General features: G+C 41.6%; 1 protein-coding gene across 3 annotated transcripts in view; it reads right to left on the minus strand.

Annotated features, from left to right (window-relative positions):
* Positions 1–17,496, minus strand: part of usp25 (ubiquitin specific peptidase 25) — a 189,758-nt gene that overhangs the window by 149,119 nt on the left and 23,143 nt on the right. For all 3 annotated transcript variants that reach the window (XM_084320122.1, XM_084320123.1, XM_084320121.1), the window contains exons 2-5: positions 12,287–12,364; positions 8,943–9,087; positions 5,058–5,190; positions 2,107–2,269 (exon numbers count right to left, since the gene is read on the minus strand). In XM_084320122.1, the coding sequence (XP_084176248.1) occupies positions 2,107–2,269; positions 5,058–5,190; positions 8,943–9,087; positions 12,287–12,364 (519 nt within the window). The remainder of the gene's footprint in view (positions 1–2,106; positions 2,270–5,057; positions 5,191–8,942; positions 9,088–12,286; positions 12,365–17,496) is intronic.

Below are 17,496 nucleotides of genomic sequence, written 5' to 3' on the forward strand. Positions count from 1 at the left end.
AAGAAAGTTGTTTACTTGTTTTCATTGCCTGCCTTAAATCTCCCCGAGGGCACAGTACTACGGGCAGGGACTGTGCCTCCTACAGGGGGTTGCATTACACACAGGCACCATGTGATGCTGTATCCAGTGTTCAGACAAACATCAGCTTAGTTTACATCCTACCAATGACTCAATGTTTTCATACTCTTCCTACCACTTGCAACTCATGTGGGGGGGGGGGGGGGGTGTAGCTTTAACCGTTTAAAGTGTCCCCATGAAGTGGCTTCTTGGGGATACAACTAACTACTAGTGTTACAAAGGATCAGATTAAACCGAATATATATATTTATTGATTGATATATATTGCATAATATTTGTATATCGTTTGATATCCCTTGTATATTCCTTGTACATATACACGGAATATCCCTTTAGCCTAGTACAGACCATAATATTTCATTCTCCTATTGGACAGCGGTCCACAGGCGCCAAGGCCATGCCTCCAGAGTCAGGTTCAAAGCCACCGTCAAGACATGTCTGTACATGCCCGGCCTTGCCCAAGAATACGAGACAGAAATGAGGTTGGCACTAGATTGTTCGCCGTGCATATAAATATGGCGCAGGTGAATACAGAAGTATGTTACCCAATAAGTTGAAGCCTCACCCACGATACTCTGTGCGGTGAAGTATGGCCTGTTTGGCCCCAAATAAGAGCATTGAGACCGCGTGCGAATTAATAACTGAATTGTCAGAGTTTGGCGCTATACCGTCGAGTGCGACATATTTCTATTAAGTCAGTAATAGTCTATTTGTGTATAGTGTATCGTGCGGCTAAAGTTCTACAGTGACCAGCATCACCAACGCTTCCTCGTATCAGCTAGAGAGCTTATCCAGGCTGGGCTGCTTTCATGGCGCTTTCACCCGAGGAGCCCTAGACGAGAACCGTGTGGACATGTACACTGGATTAATCTACCCGACGACTACATAGCCCTTTGCGGCTGGATTATATTTGCTTTTAGTCCTGTGATTAATGGAGCGGAGAATCGCCGACGCCTACACGTGTGTGGGATTTACCCTGTGAGGAGCCACGTCGAGTCTGCGCCTCAGAGAGCCTGAGGCAGGCTAGCTTTCTTCCCTGTGGATCTACAGGCTACAGAGAACAGCTGTATTCGTCTGTGGATCAAGATCTTATTGCACCGTCTCCCGTACTCGGAGTCTCCTTATCATCGTTGACCCAGACTCTACTACCGACAGATCCTCTACCCCTGCTGGCTTACAACCGGGGGGACCCTTCCAGTATCTCCCGCTATATATTACTAGTGTACCATAGATATAATTCCCTAAGATTCAGGTTGTATAATTACCTCCTGCGTAACCAGAGAATGGACATTCATTATTGATTTGCCTACGCACATTCCTTTGCCTTATAAGCGCATCCAAAGTAAAATAGAGAAATATATTATGTACCTTTTGCTGCAATAAATACTTAATTACAACTTTGTGTGGAACCGATTCATTGTGGGAAGTGTTCATCATATTTATATATCATGTACTGTATGGCCAGTAATTAAAGTACATAAGACGGTAGTGGTTTAATGATACCATACTTATCAATACAGTCAGGGAATTGTACCCCTCAGTTACAACTAGGGTTGACCTCGATTAGTCGAATAGTGGGCTAATCGATCGAAAGGAGCCGTAGTCGACTGCCAACCTCTTAGTCGAATGCAAAAAATTTATTAAAAAAAATAGTATAATTATTTAAAATTTTTTGTTATCATTCTTTCCAAAAGCAAAGACGCTAATGGCGCTGAGGCTAAATGCGTAAGAAAACGGGCACAGAGGCACTGGAAGAGGATTTCACACACTAGACATATCAAGATGTATTCATCAGTGGACCAATTGCATGCTTTCGCAGAGGACAAGAAGCCTTCAGTAGACTCCTTCAGACATTAAGCACCCCCCACAGCCCAAATGGAATGATCCCCCAAAAAGAAATTGCATGCGGTAGTCGACTCTCTGCAAATTTCGGTCAATCAAAGTCGACTATACAAATCCTTAGTCTGGGACAGGCCTACTAACTACTAGCGTGCGTGCGTGCGTGTATGCACCCGCACGTATATCCACCTGAATGACAGCACTGAACCAGCATGTATTGCCCACATTCTTGAGTCCCACAGGGCAGTTGTCCATCCTCTTCCTGTCATGGGGGTTGGGGCAGTCGCTCCATACCTTTGTGTGGGTACGCTTAAGGCACGCCTTGTTCTCCGCTATGCTGGCTTCCAGGACTCTGAAAAGGCACATCACAAGCCCTAAAACGGTGGAACCTAGATACCCCGTAAGAAGTAGGGCTGTCAAAATTGGCAAAAAATTACATTTGAATATTCCTTGAAAAAAAGGTGATATTCGACGATATTCGAATATCTATTGTTGGGCAAATATATATATATTTTATTAATAAAAAGAAATTTGTAATAATTTTTTTTATTATCGTGTGTTATTTCCGTTGTAGTTATTGTTGTTGTTGTTGTTACTATGTCCTGTGAAGTCCTGTTTCTTGTTGTTATTACTGTATTGTGTGGTCTTGTTTAACTCATTCAGCGCCGGAGCGATATGCCCGATATAGGTCTAGAACGCCACCGCTTTAATCAATGGGGGGACAGAGATTTGCGAGTGCTTAAAATATATCTTAAATTATAGCTATGGGTCTAATACACCCGTCGATTAACAGTGAGTTGCTTCCAGTCAACATGTACAAAACGGATTGTTTTTTCATCTGTACATTTCCGTTTTATACCGTTTTGAATATGAATATAGTTTGTGATTCTTAGTAATCCCAGGAAAAGACACGATAATAGCCCTTTAGTGGAATACACTAAACACTAGGGCTGTCTTAAATACTTCGAAGCTTCGTTGGATGGTACAAGCTTCGAACATAAAAAAAGCGAAGTAAAACAAAATATATATATATTTGCCTCCAAAATCTTGCGCCTCCATTCCAATGAAACGAAAGTAAGCAGCGCTTCGACTCCACCTCTCTACAACAAGCACGTGGAGATTATCCGTGTTGAAAACAACAAGGACATGTGCAGCAGACATGTCGACGAAGAAGTCATCAGACGTGTGGTTACTCTTTAAAATATGCAAAGACAATGCCCAAAAAGCCGAGTGCCAGATATGCCAGAAGAAAATGGCATATCACAACTCTACAACAACTTTGTCAAATCACCTAAAAAACGTAAGTATCGTTGTACACGATGGCGACGCCACACAAAACATTAATAAGGCTATGCTTATGCTGCTATGACTAATGTGTTACCAAGTTGGCTAATTTAATTGTAATCATCTGCTTTTGTAGGTGCATTGTCTGATATAATTATAAATAATAAATTAAATATAATATAATTGTTTGCTTGATAGACGAAGGTTGCAACATAATTATGTAATGTCATGTCGTTGGCTGAGAGCAGCCCTCTGCACCCAAGCAGCGCAGCCGAGTGAAACCTTGTTGGCTGCGTCAGTCACGAAAGGGGCTACTTAATTAATTAATCCAATCCACTTTATTTATAGAGCACATTTAAAAACAACAAAGTTTACCAAAGTGCTGTACATGTCCTACAACATAAGATAAAAAAAAGAAGAAAAAAATATTATAATTTATATATATATATTTTTTTTTCTCTCGAAGCTTCGAATTAAAATCGAAGCTCGGCCCCGAAGCTTCGATTGCCAAAAAAAGCTTTGAAGGTCAGCCCTACTAAACACGTTGTCATTTTTCGCCTGATTATCGAATCTTCCTGAAATCAACGCTAGATCATTATTATTATCCTTCCTTGGGCAAGAATGAAAAGAGCCTCGTAGCACGAGGCTCCCCCCGTCCCCTCCTGCACTCAACGGCACACAGCCACACACACACAGAGACAGCGTTGATCGGGGTACGAAATAAATATCAGATCAACCATCAAATCTATAGTGTTCTTACCTTGTATCTGATGTAATGCAAAAGAAATAATCCAATTATCTGATCCGATTATAAAATGTAACGTAATCTAATTCAACTTCGTGGTCCCAGCGTTCTGATGGTGAAACACACTTGTATGTGGCATCAGCTGTTGACTTTGAACCCCCACCCCCCCCTAAGATCCCCTGTCCCCAACGCGTCTACCTTAATGATAAGCAAGCAGTGCAAAAATGCGGAAGCATTCGTCACCGCACGCCACTACGGTAAAGCGCCTTTCTTTTCAGGCCCGCTTTGGGAGCTGTCGCGCGGAAATAGGCTGTCTATTGCCATTCTCTTTGACAAACTCTAACCTTAACCAGCTCCTTAATAGCGCCTAAACTTAACCGTTCTAACCTTAACCAACTCCGAAACAATGCCTAACATTAACCTTAACCATGCCTAACCTTAACCATAGAAATTATATTGCCATTCTCTTTGACAAACTCTAACCTTAACCAGCTCCTTAACAGCGCCTAAACTTAACCGTTCTAACCTTAACCAACTCCGAAACAATGCCTAACCTTAACCTTAACCTTAACCATGCCTAACCTTAACCGGCGAAAGAATACACGTTAAAAAAAAAATCACGTTAAAAAAAAAATATATTAGATGGGATTCGAACTCGCCAGCAAACGAGCCATAGGATCCACAGCCATGTAGTCTTGCCAATTGAGCTATTTCTAGATACTGAATAAGGGGCGGTGACTTATATATATTGAGCTCCGCTCGGATCTCATGCGCATGCGCGGGCACCTCGTGCGAGCACGCCGGCGCACGCACGCACCTGAGCGAGCACGCCGCCGCCGGTGCACGCACGGGCGCTGGGCGGCGGAAAATGAAAGGCGCATTACCGCACGCCACTACGGTAGAATGCTTCCGCATTCTTGCACTGCTTGCTTATCATTAAGGAAAAGGCGTCCCCAACAACCACGTCAAAAGGGGCTTAGGTTTCTGAGAGTTAAGGCAAAATAAGCATGAATTAAAAATATTATAAATATATATATATTTTTTTTTTATTAAAAGAAATGTCTTCCCATTTTTTATTTTTCCTGTGAACATACTAGTGTGTCAGTTTCACCTGCTGATGTCCTGCTCCTCATCAGTGATGCCCGTTTCCCTGAAGGCCCGGTTGGACTCCTCCAGGCTGAGAGCGATGGCTCTCTGCAGGTCATCCTTGTCATCCCCTGTCAGGTCAATGGAGTCTGCAACAACTGGTACCAACATGTTCCTCAATGGTTTAAAAGAGATTTTGTACCAGCAGTGGTTCATTGTTCAATACATTGTGTATGTATTGTGTGTTGTGCGTGTGTACGTGGAGGATGGCTATCTCAGTTTCCTCCTTGGTAGGATCATTAAAATGCATATCTTCTCTTAACACATTCGGGGCCAACCACGTATATATACGTGTTTGGGAGCCGACGCTTGAAGGCCAACCACGTATATATACACGTGTTAAACTCGCTTTTAGCTTTTATTCCATTTTAATATCCTACTCAATGTCACAGAGCTGTATGTTGGCTGGAAAATGCCTTTGGGATTCGGAAAAGTGCATTACCGGCCAGATCCTGGTAGTGGCGCTGTCTCAAGAATGGAGTAATCCTTGTTTCAGGCCTGGTGTCACTTTTTTTCATTCCGGGGTAAATTTTCTGTTAGCCTGAAGCTATCAGCTTCAACCGATCGCCTGGAATACTTATTGCGACACCGAATTCAGTATGCAGTAAAGGAATATAGCATCAGCCAATGGACATATCGATCTACCAGATGGTGATCAATAACTGGGAAATTCTTTTTGGAATCCAACCGGCCACAGGTAAGAGCAATTTGACGTAAATTTCAGCCTGATCGGGCCTTGTTCTTTTATAATATTTTATTTTCAGCTTTTATAGTTTCACAAACACACATCAAGACAAATCACAAACACAAAGAAAATAAAAAATAAATAAAAAGAACACAAACAGTATGTTGCCAGACACTGTCACATCAATGAACAAACATACACCATGTCATATGCTATACACTAAGGACGCAAGGGGCTGATTCTCTGACATATATACACACATTACATATATACACATACATATACACATACATATATATATACATACATATATATATACACACATACATAGTAGTGTTGTCAAAAATATCGAAAAATCGATTCTGAATACCCAAAACTGTTTCAATACTAATTTCCAGAAATATCGACACCTAATCATTCATAAAAAAAATTAAAAAAGGGAAGTTCAGCCCGTCAGGCACATGCAACACAGACCACAGTGTTTACATCTGTCTGCCTGAGAAAACACCATGTTCTGCAACAAAAACGATTGAAGTGAGATGAACAGTTATTTCCAAATGTGTGATCTAAAGATAAACAAAGGGTTTCAAAAGTGCCATATCTATCCTCTCCTACAGTACCAGAAAGAAGCTGAGGAGAACCAACCAGCAACAGAAGCAAAACGTATCAAAAAAATAAAAATTAAGATTGAACCTTTTCCCCGTGGTATCGAAAATGGTATCGAACATCGATACTCCCCAAGGTATCGCATCGAAGCTCGAAATTCCAGTATCGTGACAACACCAATACATAGTACAGAAAATACACAGGAAGACATTGAGAAGCACTTATGTTCTAGCTAAGCATTCCAAAAAGGGACCCCCTATCATTTCAAATTTGTTCGAGGTCTCAGACCTACTGTGACGGATGCTTTCCAGCTGCAGAGAGGAGACCATCTCAGTGAGCCATCTTTTAAAACTTGGAGACGACGTGTCTTTCCATTCCTTAAGGATAATTCTTTTGGCCACAGCCATACCAAACATCAGGGCCTCCTGCTCATTGTAAGGTAATTCTGCAGTGTTAGCTGAACAGCCGAGTAGAGCTAGAAGGCAGTCTGAGGCAATCTCTCTTTTATACGCCTTGGTGTACCAGTAAAAAAATTCTACCCAGTACTTAAATAGCTTGGGACAAAACCAAAACATATGTGAAAGATTACCCTCTGCGGACATGCAACAATCACAGAGAGGCGATACAGAGGGATAGATTCTATGCAGTTTGGTTTTAGAGTAATGTAGTCTATGAATGACCTTAAACTGTATAAGTTGGACTCTGGCAATAGAACATTGTTCTTATAGCCAACCCCCCCCCGATCAGCGCATGTTGTTGTAATAATGAATGCCGTTATTGGTAATCAATAATCAGAAACGACTTCCCCCGTCCACCCCATTTCATGCATTCATGGTGGACCATGATACCGATCATATGCATTTTGATTTTTAACTGTAGCTTGTGTAGGGCCGAAACGCCAATCGATTTAACGTTATTAGCTTAGCGCCCTATAACTAGCTTTGCAGGAATTACCCTAGACCAATGTGTTATAACGTTCATATTCACAACGCTATAAAATGGCAACGTATTGATGAAAAAAATATTTCTTTATGGCATATTGAAGGGAAGGTTTATACTGTCAATTGACAATGACAATGGACACATAGCAATAATATAAAATATAGATTTAGCTCTACAAACAACCTCACGCACAGTGAAACGTTATTTGAAGCTGGCCTCATAGAGTGAGATTAGACGGATCCCAATGGCCGGGAATGTGTTAAAAGGTAGCCTAGCATAAACTTCGGGAGAGGTGTTAGTTGGCCAACACCTAGGCTAACCGGTACTGACCGCTTCCATTCATTGTGCAGCCGGATAGCTTTCTACTGAACGCACAGAGAGAAAACTGGTATCCATGTTCTTGTCTCACTCTGGAGAAGACGGTAAGCTCACACAGGGGGTCCCCCAAGGCTCAGTCCTTGGCCCCCTGCTCTTCATCTGCTACATTCTCCCCCTTGGTCACATCATCCGTAAATACCACCTCAACTTCCACTGCTACGCTGATGACACCCAAATCTACATCAGTACACAATCCCCCCACAGCCCACCCCTCAGTCACATCGAATCCTGCATTACCGAACTCCCAATACCTGACTGATCTCCTTCTTCCCTACCGCCCCACCCGTTCCCTCCGGTCCTCCTCCACTGCCTCCCTCACTGTCCCGACATCCAAGCTTAAAAACTTTGGAGATCGGGCCTTCTCTCGTACTGCACCCCGACTCTGGAACTCCCTCCCCCAGTCCATCAGAGACTCCCCTACACTCTCCACCTTCAAAGCTCGCCTCAAACCCCACCTGTTCTCCCTTTCCTTCAACCCCCCCCCCCCCCCCCCCCCAACCTGATTGATGTCGGTCTCCAGTCTTTTTGTGCTATCATGCTGTCTTCCCTGTTCCCCCCATGGTCTCATGTTCCTTTTGTTTTTGTTCCTTTGTTGTTTCTTTGTTTTTGTTTCTTTGCTTTTGTTTCTTTGTTTTTACTTTTGCTCCCAACTATTGTCAGCGACTTCGGGTTATTGAGAAGCGCTATATAAATTAAATGAATTATTATTATTATTTCCCATAATTGTGGTGAGTTCCTTTAATACACAACCATGATGATCTCTCTGACACACATGATGCAGGGTTCCCACAGACATTGCAAAATGATTGCACAATTCACTTTTAAATGCTGTTAAGCATCTTCTTGGCCTGCTTGCCAGCTAGAGCAAGGTAGAGCATCACACGTGAAGAAATGAGGAAGAGCAGTTGGAGCGCACGAGACAGCGACTCGTCAGATTTGGTTAAAACAGAAGAAAAATAAACAGTTCTTGATTCAGAACAATTTGATCATGGAAAACAAAACATTCAATGCAAATGGTTGATTTGAATTTCAATTACTTTTTAAGCACCTTGTTTTAAAATGGGTTGTTTAATAAGGAATTCCAGGCCTTGACTTTTGTTTTTTTAAACAAATCAAGCACTTTAAGCATTTCAATGACCTTGTGCGAACCCAGATGATGTCAATGAAAAGGTCCAGTAAAGCAGGCTACATGGGTCTGCAAAAGGACCAGTTGAATGAGTCCAGTAGGCTGTTACTCACCCTGGTCCGCCTGGGTGCCAACGCTGATGTATCGGTCGTTGGCCACTTGGGATGTCTGGTAGTAGGTGGCTTCATCTTGCTGAGGAACCTTAGCGTTCTTCTCCGTCAGGAAGGCCACCGCCTCCGCCAGGTCTCCATTGCTCACCTGGGACAGAAGAAAAGACAGGTAAGACAACAAGAACAGGGGGTGAACTAAGTGTCAGGACTCCCTAAGATGTGACAAAATATCTAAGCTAGCATTTCTACACAATGATTTTGGTTGGATAAGAACACAGAGTGGACTGAAAGTGTGTGTGTGTGTGTGTGTGTGTGTGTGTGTGTGTGTGTGTGTGTGTGTGTGTGTGTGTGTGTTACATTTTATTTGTATAGTTCCTTCCTGATGACTTGTCGTACAGAACTTGTAAGTCGCTTTGGATAAAAGCGTCAGCTAAATGACTAAATGTAAATGTATAGTGCTTTTCTAGATTAAAATCACAAAGTGCTTTACAGGCAGTAAAAATGTAATCAAAATAACATAACCACACACGTTACATCTAGGGCTGGGCGATATGACGATATTATATAAATATCGGGTACAGTTCATTAACGATACACTTTTTAAACGTATCGTGGATATCGTGATGTTTTGCCCAAGAGGCTTGTGTCGCGTCAATCTGGTCCACACGTTGACACTTTTGAACAGCGCCGCCCCCACACACACACTACTGCATCAAAAGTTACTACTTATGATAACAAAGGCATTCGTTGTGGCATTAACGTTATATAGTTACACTTTCAATAACATCAGCGTATTTACATAGCAACGTCCGAGGTCGACCTAGATATAGCAAGCATTAGTCGTTCATATCTCAGCCCGTGCTGACTCAGTTGTGCCCATTCTGCGGTCTGTTAATAAAGTTTTCAATCAGACAGATGTATGGAAAGGCTTTTATTATAACATCCGTTGCAGTAAAATCATTATGCCTCCAGTCGTTTAGTCATTCTGCGGACCTAAAAGCTAAACGTCGGCCGCGGCGAGCTACCGCTGCCATTGTTGTTGTCATTGAGCTCTCCAATGGCGGAAGTAGAAAATGAATACGCGCTTGCCGATTGGTGCTAAGAACAGCAGGGCGGGTGCAAGCGGTGTGACGTAATTGGCAGACGCGACTGTCAATCAAAATGATTCTGTTTGCCGTCTGGATAAATGAAAACGTTATTAACAGATTGCAGCATGGGTACAATACAGTACAGCTCAATACAACAACAGTCAACAGTGGACTGGAGGATGCAGACCAGAGAAAGACTTTCGTCTTGTTTACATCAGGGTCCCCCATTTTCAATTCATCATATTTCATATCTAAATCATATAATATCTCATTGCTAAATATATGCAATATATAATCTAATAATCCAATAATCTAAATCTAATATATAATATAAAAATGCTAAATGCATGGGTATTTTATTTTGTCTTTAATGTTAGCTTGCAAACTCAAATACTGTCTTGGTAAGCCTCATAATGAATTGTTTGGGGAAAAAAAGAAAAACATCGTGATGCGTATCGTGTATCGCCGAAAGGTCAGAAAATATCGTGATATCATATTTAGGCCATATCGCCCAGCCCTAGTTACATCACATAAATTAAAAGTTTGTCAAATACTTTACAAAAAAAAGTTAATTCAAATAACAACCACATACACAAATGTTACACCGCATACATGATCAATTAAAAGCCTGACTGTATAGAAAGGCTTTAACCTGTTCCACCCGTGGAATATTTTCTGAAAGTCCGCCTAAAATATATACCTAGGTAAATGGAATATTGCTTCACTTCTACAAGTCCATTTGCATATTCTTGGTATCTAGGGACATCTATGGACAGAATGTCTATTACTAGGCTTGCTTAAATTTTTATGAAACAATGGAGAATATGAATGATTTTTCTTTGCATTTTTGACAGTGAACAACACCATGCTAATAATGACCAAACATTAAAAACTGCCACTGATCTCGTTCAGTACTTTCTTGAGATCATGTGTACAAAAAAATCTAAGGAAATTAATAAAGGGAAGATGATTAAACAGAAGGTTCTGTAGATACAGTACTGAATTCTCCCATCCGGACGAATGAAATTTGAAATATTATTATAGAATATAGAATAGGAGGCTTATAAATTACCTTATTATAGCTAATTCGCACATTTATATATATACTGTATATACATATATTATCTTTCAAATGCCCAAGTTCAATTTGGATTTAGTATCACCAGGCGTGCATAAGAACAGATAATGAAATCTACTGTAATCTACTGTACTTTTTTTATTTTCACCACAGTGCAACCATTTTGAAACTAATTTCAGATCTAATTGTTGCTACATGTCTCTTTTGTCTCTTTTATTGCACTTTGCCCTTGCTTTCTTATATGTACTGTACTCTTTTTTGTAATTCTAGTGTATTTTTATTGCATTGTATGTGTTTTTACCATGTTGTGAAGCACTTTGGTTTGGCTGTTACTCATTTGTAAATGTGCTATATAAATAAAACTGATTTAACATGCTAACAATAGGGAGGAGAAACTAACTGTGTTTCAATATTTGTCAAACTTTACCTTTTGTGGTAGAATTATCCAGAATATTAACAGTTATTGAAATAATCCATACAGAACTTTGAACCCCATAGAAATTTACAGGAAGTGTCGTTTTGAAAAATGCCAACGCTGATCAACAGATAGCGATGTCTATTACAAAATGGCTGCAAAAAGACTACAATTCCCATGGTTAAAAATGTCCAAAATGGTCGCCCTCTCGGAATAGACTTGACCAAATCGAAAAGTTAAATCTATCTAATGACACTTTTAACCTATTGCTAAACTAACGTATTGATGATAATATACATTCTACATGCTGTTGTGACATGTTTATGATGTTAATACTTGAATACGTTTGAAATAAAAACTTTTATACAACAGTCTAAAAAATATTGATTTATGACCAGATGTCATTTCGGGACCGGTATCGGCCCCGTCGGGTGGAAGAGGTTAAGACCCTGTTTAAAGGACCCCACACTATCAGCAGACCTGATTTCACAGGGTAGCTGATTCCATAATTTAGGTGCTACGACTGAAAAAGCTCGGTCACCTTTGGTCTTAAGTTTGGTCCGGGGGACGATGAGCACCCCTTGGTCGGAGGAGCGGAGAGCCCTACTGGGGCAGCAGGGGGTTATGAGCTCACTAATGTAGCTTGGGGCTTCACCCTTTAAAGCCTTGTAGATGGTGAGCGCAATTTTTAAATCAATCCTGTATTTTACAGGTAGCCAATGTGTGTTATGTATAGTGTGTCAGTGATATGTTGGCAGCACTGTACCTGCAGGGCCTTTTTGAGGAGTTGGAGGTCGGTGGTGCCGGTGATCTCGCTCAACTGGTTCAATAGAGTCTGCAGGTGCTACAGGGGAGAGAAACAAAGGGTTAACATATTACGTTTCGAGTGTAGCAGAGGAGCAACAGAGAGGAGAGTGTGAATGAGTTAACAGAGCAAAAACAGTAGGGCTGTACCGAATAGTTCGAAGCTTCATTCATAACGTTGACATTCGAATTCTAAATCAATTTTATAAATGTTTTGTCTATTCATTCCGTTTAAACCAATGGGGTTTTTCTTCACAGTTGCAGATAAAGATTAGGCTACACTAATATTATAGTATTATACTATAATATAGTATATGACTCGTCATCATTTTTTTTATAAAACATTTATCATAAATGATGTAGACTATGTGCATCCGCTTGGTGCTCCATCAAGACGTCACCATCACTTTCGTACCAACCGTGCCCTTATTGGATTATTTATGTTGACGAAACTGACGAGTTATATTCATTAAAGAAAGTTGATTTAATAAAAAAAAAAAGACAAATTTAATAAGATGATGGGTCACAGTCCCAACATTCTCACCGAAGTTTAAAGAAATGTAGTTGGCTTCATGAGAGCATTATCAGCATGGCCTGCTGTTGCATGTCAAGTCCAGTTGGTGTGCATCATGGGCTTACCCAGCACAATACCAGAGTCTAACCAACAATGGCCCAGTGCATCACCCAGATGGAGTGTATGTGTATACTACATACAATAAGGGACTGCACTTACTGTCAGCAGCACCCAGGGCACAAAGGACACTTTTCATTAGGCTAGTATTGTAAAAATGGGTCCATGCTTTTACAAGCAGTGTGCAATAGACTGGATTAGGCATGGGCAGTATGACGGTATTAAGGTATACCGGGGTATTTAGAGATACCGACGGTATTGAAAATCAATACCGTCAAAATCACAGATCCATTTCAGTTTATATTACAGTGAAACAGAGTTTTAACAGTGGTTGGTTGTAGTGCACTGCACACATGCGCCAGCAGAGGGCGAGACCAGTCCTCGAGTCACTAGTGGAGCGAGGCAGCGAGCCGCAGAGCTGGTTGTCTATACACAGGAGGAGGAGGGAAAACCCCGCTTCACTGGAAATTAAATGAGAGTCGAGACACGCTTACCGTTGCTGCCTGGTGCTGCGGGCTAACTGGCTGTTCTGAGAGCTAACTGTTGTGTATCACAACTAGGGATGGGTACCGAATTCGGTACTTTTGAGGTACCGAACCGAAACACGTCGGTACTACCGAGTATCGAATCAAGTGAGAAACAGAAAAAAAAAAAAAAAAAAAAGATTATTATTTGATTAATTTTTTTTCTTTCATGTCAACGTTCACACGCACAATATATGCTTACCTAGGATTTGACTTGATTCAACAACAAAGCAGTCGGAGCAATGACAAGCCGAAAACTGTCGAAATTGTAGTTATTTGTGAAGTTTGGATTTTTTTTTAGACTGAGGTAGGTAAATAAAATGTCTTGACTAAAGTACCGAAAAAAGGTACCGTTGGGTACCGGTATCGATTCACAAGTACCGGTATCGGTTCAAATGTGAAAGGTACCCATCCCTAATCACAATGGTGGTCACTAGGCCTGCCACGATAACACATTTTGCTGGGCGATTAATTACCCCCGAAAATATCGCGATAAGCGATATTATTGCGACCGGTTAGAGAATATTTTTTTGGAGAAATTTATTTCCCAAAACTTTTATTTTGAAGCCCACCGCTCCGTCTTTTCCGGTGTTTTAGACTTTTATTTTGAAGCCCACCAACCGGACCGGAAGTATTGTTGTGATTATCAGGTACTTTTTGGGTACTTTTTTAGTCCCTGCTCTGTCGTGGTTCCAAGCGAGTAGAAGTGGTACCAGAAAAGTCACGTGAAACACTGCAGACCACTGATTGGTCAGAATAGAAACGCGTCACTCGTTGGAGAGTCTGAACGAAAACAGAAAGCCGCCATCTTTAATGTCTCGCATAGGATTTCATAATCATTATGTTTGCAGCAGGCACAAGTGCAATAAACAAAGGATACAGTCACTGTGTATTCTGCCTCATTTATTGATTAAACAAAACCGACATCAACACAATTTGCCACCGAGCGGAGAGTTTAGTCTCGCAAAAAGATCGCTGACTTGTTAAGGCTTGTTGTTAGGTTAGGTGCTAATGTTGTGCTAGCGTTTTAGCATGGCTATCGTACATAGCGTGATCAATATAACTCGCTATTGATTGTTTGTATGAGTAACGTTAATGCTAGTAGAATAGACACAATGAGGGGTGACGTTAGCCCCACGGAGCTCCTGTGCTGTGCTCTGTAGTAAAGCCAGCGGCCCGCCTCCCAACACGGACAGTGACTGACAAGGGGCACTGGTTCCGCCTCATTAAAACAAACGCGCAAATAGCAATTAATCGCGCCCGTCAAAATCATTGCATTCATTTTAATTATCGCGGCAATTAATCGATTTATTGCTTATCGCGGCAGGCCTAGTGGTCACGCTTTACGGTAATGTTGCGACAGTGCTGTGAAAATACCGTAAAACGTTGTGGTAACGAGAGTGTGTGTGGTTGTGGACTGGTGGAACAAGCAAATAAACGGTAAAACGTTACGTCGCAGTCCGGTGTGTTTTTGAATACACAATACTAACGTTACTAGTACTAGGGTGCTGCGGGGCTCTTGGCTACCATTCTGAGAGTTAACGTTAGTATTACTAGAATGCTGCGGGCTTCTGGCTAGTGGCTCCATTCTGAGAGCTAATGATAGTAGCACTCGGATGCTGCGGGCTAACTGGCCATATCCGCGATTTGTTTACTTGGTAACACGGGTTGCCCCCCCCCCCCCCCCCCCCGCGCTGATGAAAATGAAAGTCATACCGTTCAATACCGTACACCGGGGTATTAAATCAAGGTATAACGGTATGAAAAAAGTGATACCGCCCAAGCCTAGACTGGATAAGTGACATTTCTAGGGGTCTTGGCTGGATTAAAAAAAAGTGTGTGTGAGCGAGGGGGGATTCATTAGTAAACAGTCTATTATGAAAATAAGAAAAATCTAGATTCAAATTGTGAAACAAGAAAAGTTTTTTGCCATATGGCCCAGCCCTACCCTGGCCCAGCCTTACCCTACCCTAGCCCAGCCCTACACTGGCCCGGCCCAGCCATAGCCCATTCAGCCTCCTTTCTCATCCTCTCTGTATTTTACAGGTAGCCAATGTGTGTTATGTATAGTGTGTCAGTGATATGTTGGCAGCACTGTACCTGCAGGGCCTTTTTGAGGAGTTGGAGGTCGGTAATCCAGTTATCATGTTGTCATTTTTCGGCTGATTATCTATTCTAATCATCCTGAAATCAATGCTAGATTATTGGTATTATGTCTCCTCGTGTATATATGCAATGTTGCTTCGACCGCAGGAATATGGATTCCGGATTTCCGGCAGCGTGCGCACAGCACCGCTGTTGAATTTTTTTTCAGGGGAAACACTGAAATAGATTTACCAAACTGAAACAATAAGACTTTGTTTAATTTCAAATCCATTGTGGTGGTGTACAGAGCCAAAATTATGTAAATTGTGTTGATGTCCAAATATTTATGGTCCAGACTGCATATGCAGAAGGGGGACGTCATTGAAGCTTGTAGGCCTAATATTTACTCACATACAAGCTCCTAAATAATATTTCTGCACACATCTATTTTTAGTTGCAAATGAGTGAAACGCTTGCACTCTCGAGTCCTGAGCTGTCCGCATGTTCAAAGTTAATTTACTATTGACCAGAGTCAAAGTATTTTCCTTATCAATTGAAACCCAGCTGTATGACCTCTAAGCTAAGCGGGGGGACTTCGCTTAGCATGAGAGCATTAAAATGGCTATAGGGCAATACACTCATCAACAGTAGTTTATTGGGCCATCTTTAATGCTTCAGTGATGTTGAAATTGGAGCTGTCACCAAACTCGTCAAAATCTTTAATTAGTGGCACTGTTCTGTAGCATTGTTTGCATACAGTATGGACTTGCTGGAATCCTTTTCCTTTCCTTGTTCATTAGCCTCAAAGTATTTCCTGACGTTTTCTTTGTCAATTAAAACCGGTTGCGGGGGCTCCGCACTTTAGTAATCAAGTTACTGGTAAAGCCCTAGAGTAAAGTCAACCAACATACCATGGTGACTGAGGTTGTGTCTCGTCTCTCATCCCGTAGTGAATTCCTGCTGCTGTAATCACATTCAAGTATAGACGATTTCTCTGTTTATCTGTGTGTTACCAAGGCAACGGGCTGTCATTGTGTGCATAGAAGAATTTATATTGAAGTTTAGGTCCAGGTGTGAAAGTTTGATTCACAGTGGGGAGAACTGTTGGCTAGTACAGAGAGTAGGGTTGCCATAGTGATGTGGAATTTCCCATGACTAATAAACTCATGACACCGGACAATGACATTTTACAAAATGATGTTCAATCTGTGGAGTACTTTGATCTTTAACGTTAGGGCTCGTGTCCAAGTCGAGTTCTCTTTCTGGGTGACAGTGTCTTTTTTTCAATTGTTCCCAATGAGGAGTGAGAACATGCAGCCACCTAGAGGAAAGGTGCTGCACCCAGCTTAGTTTTTCAGAGTGCTCCTCCTTATTTGTGTGGCAAACTCGAAGTGTTTCTAGTTGAAAATAGGGATGCACCAATCCAACTTTCAGTCCCAATACGGATACCTGGGCTTTGGGTGGCTGTGGCTAGCGTCATATATAGCAAACGTTAACTTACATTTGCAAACAAAGCTAACGTTATCCAGTTGACATTACAGATCATAACTATAATAACGTTAATGAAGTGAGAGTAGTGGAAACAAAAAAAGGGAGTCTATGGCATTAGTTATAGAGGCTAGCTATCTGTGACGTTGGCTATGGGCTAACGTTAGCCATCTGTGGCGTTGGCTATGGGCTAACGTTAGCTATCTGTGATGTTGGCTATGGGCTAACGTTAGCTATCTGTGACGTTGGCTATGGGCTAACGTTAGCTATCTGTGGCATTGGCTATGGGCTAACGTTAGCGATCTGTGGCGTTGGCTATGGGCTAACGTTAGCTATCTGTGGCGTTGGCTATGGGCTAACGTTAGCTATCTGTGACGTTGGTATGTGGTCCCGAGTGAGGAGGGGACGGCAGAGAGGCAGCACCCAATCTGCATGTAACGTTAA

Source organism: Notolepis coatsorum, assembly GCF_963971535.1.
Source record: "Notolepis coatsorum genome assembly, chromosome: 8".
NCBI lineage: Eukaryota > Metazoa > Chordata > Actinopteri > Aulopiformes > Paralepididae > Notolepis > Notolepis coatsorum.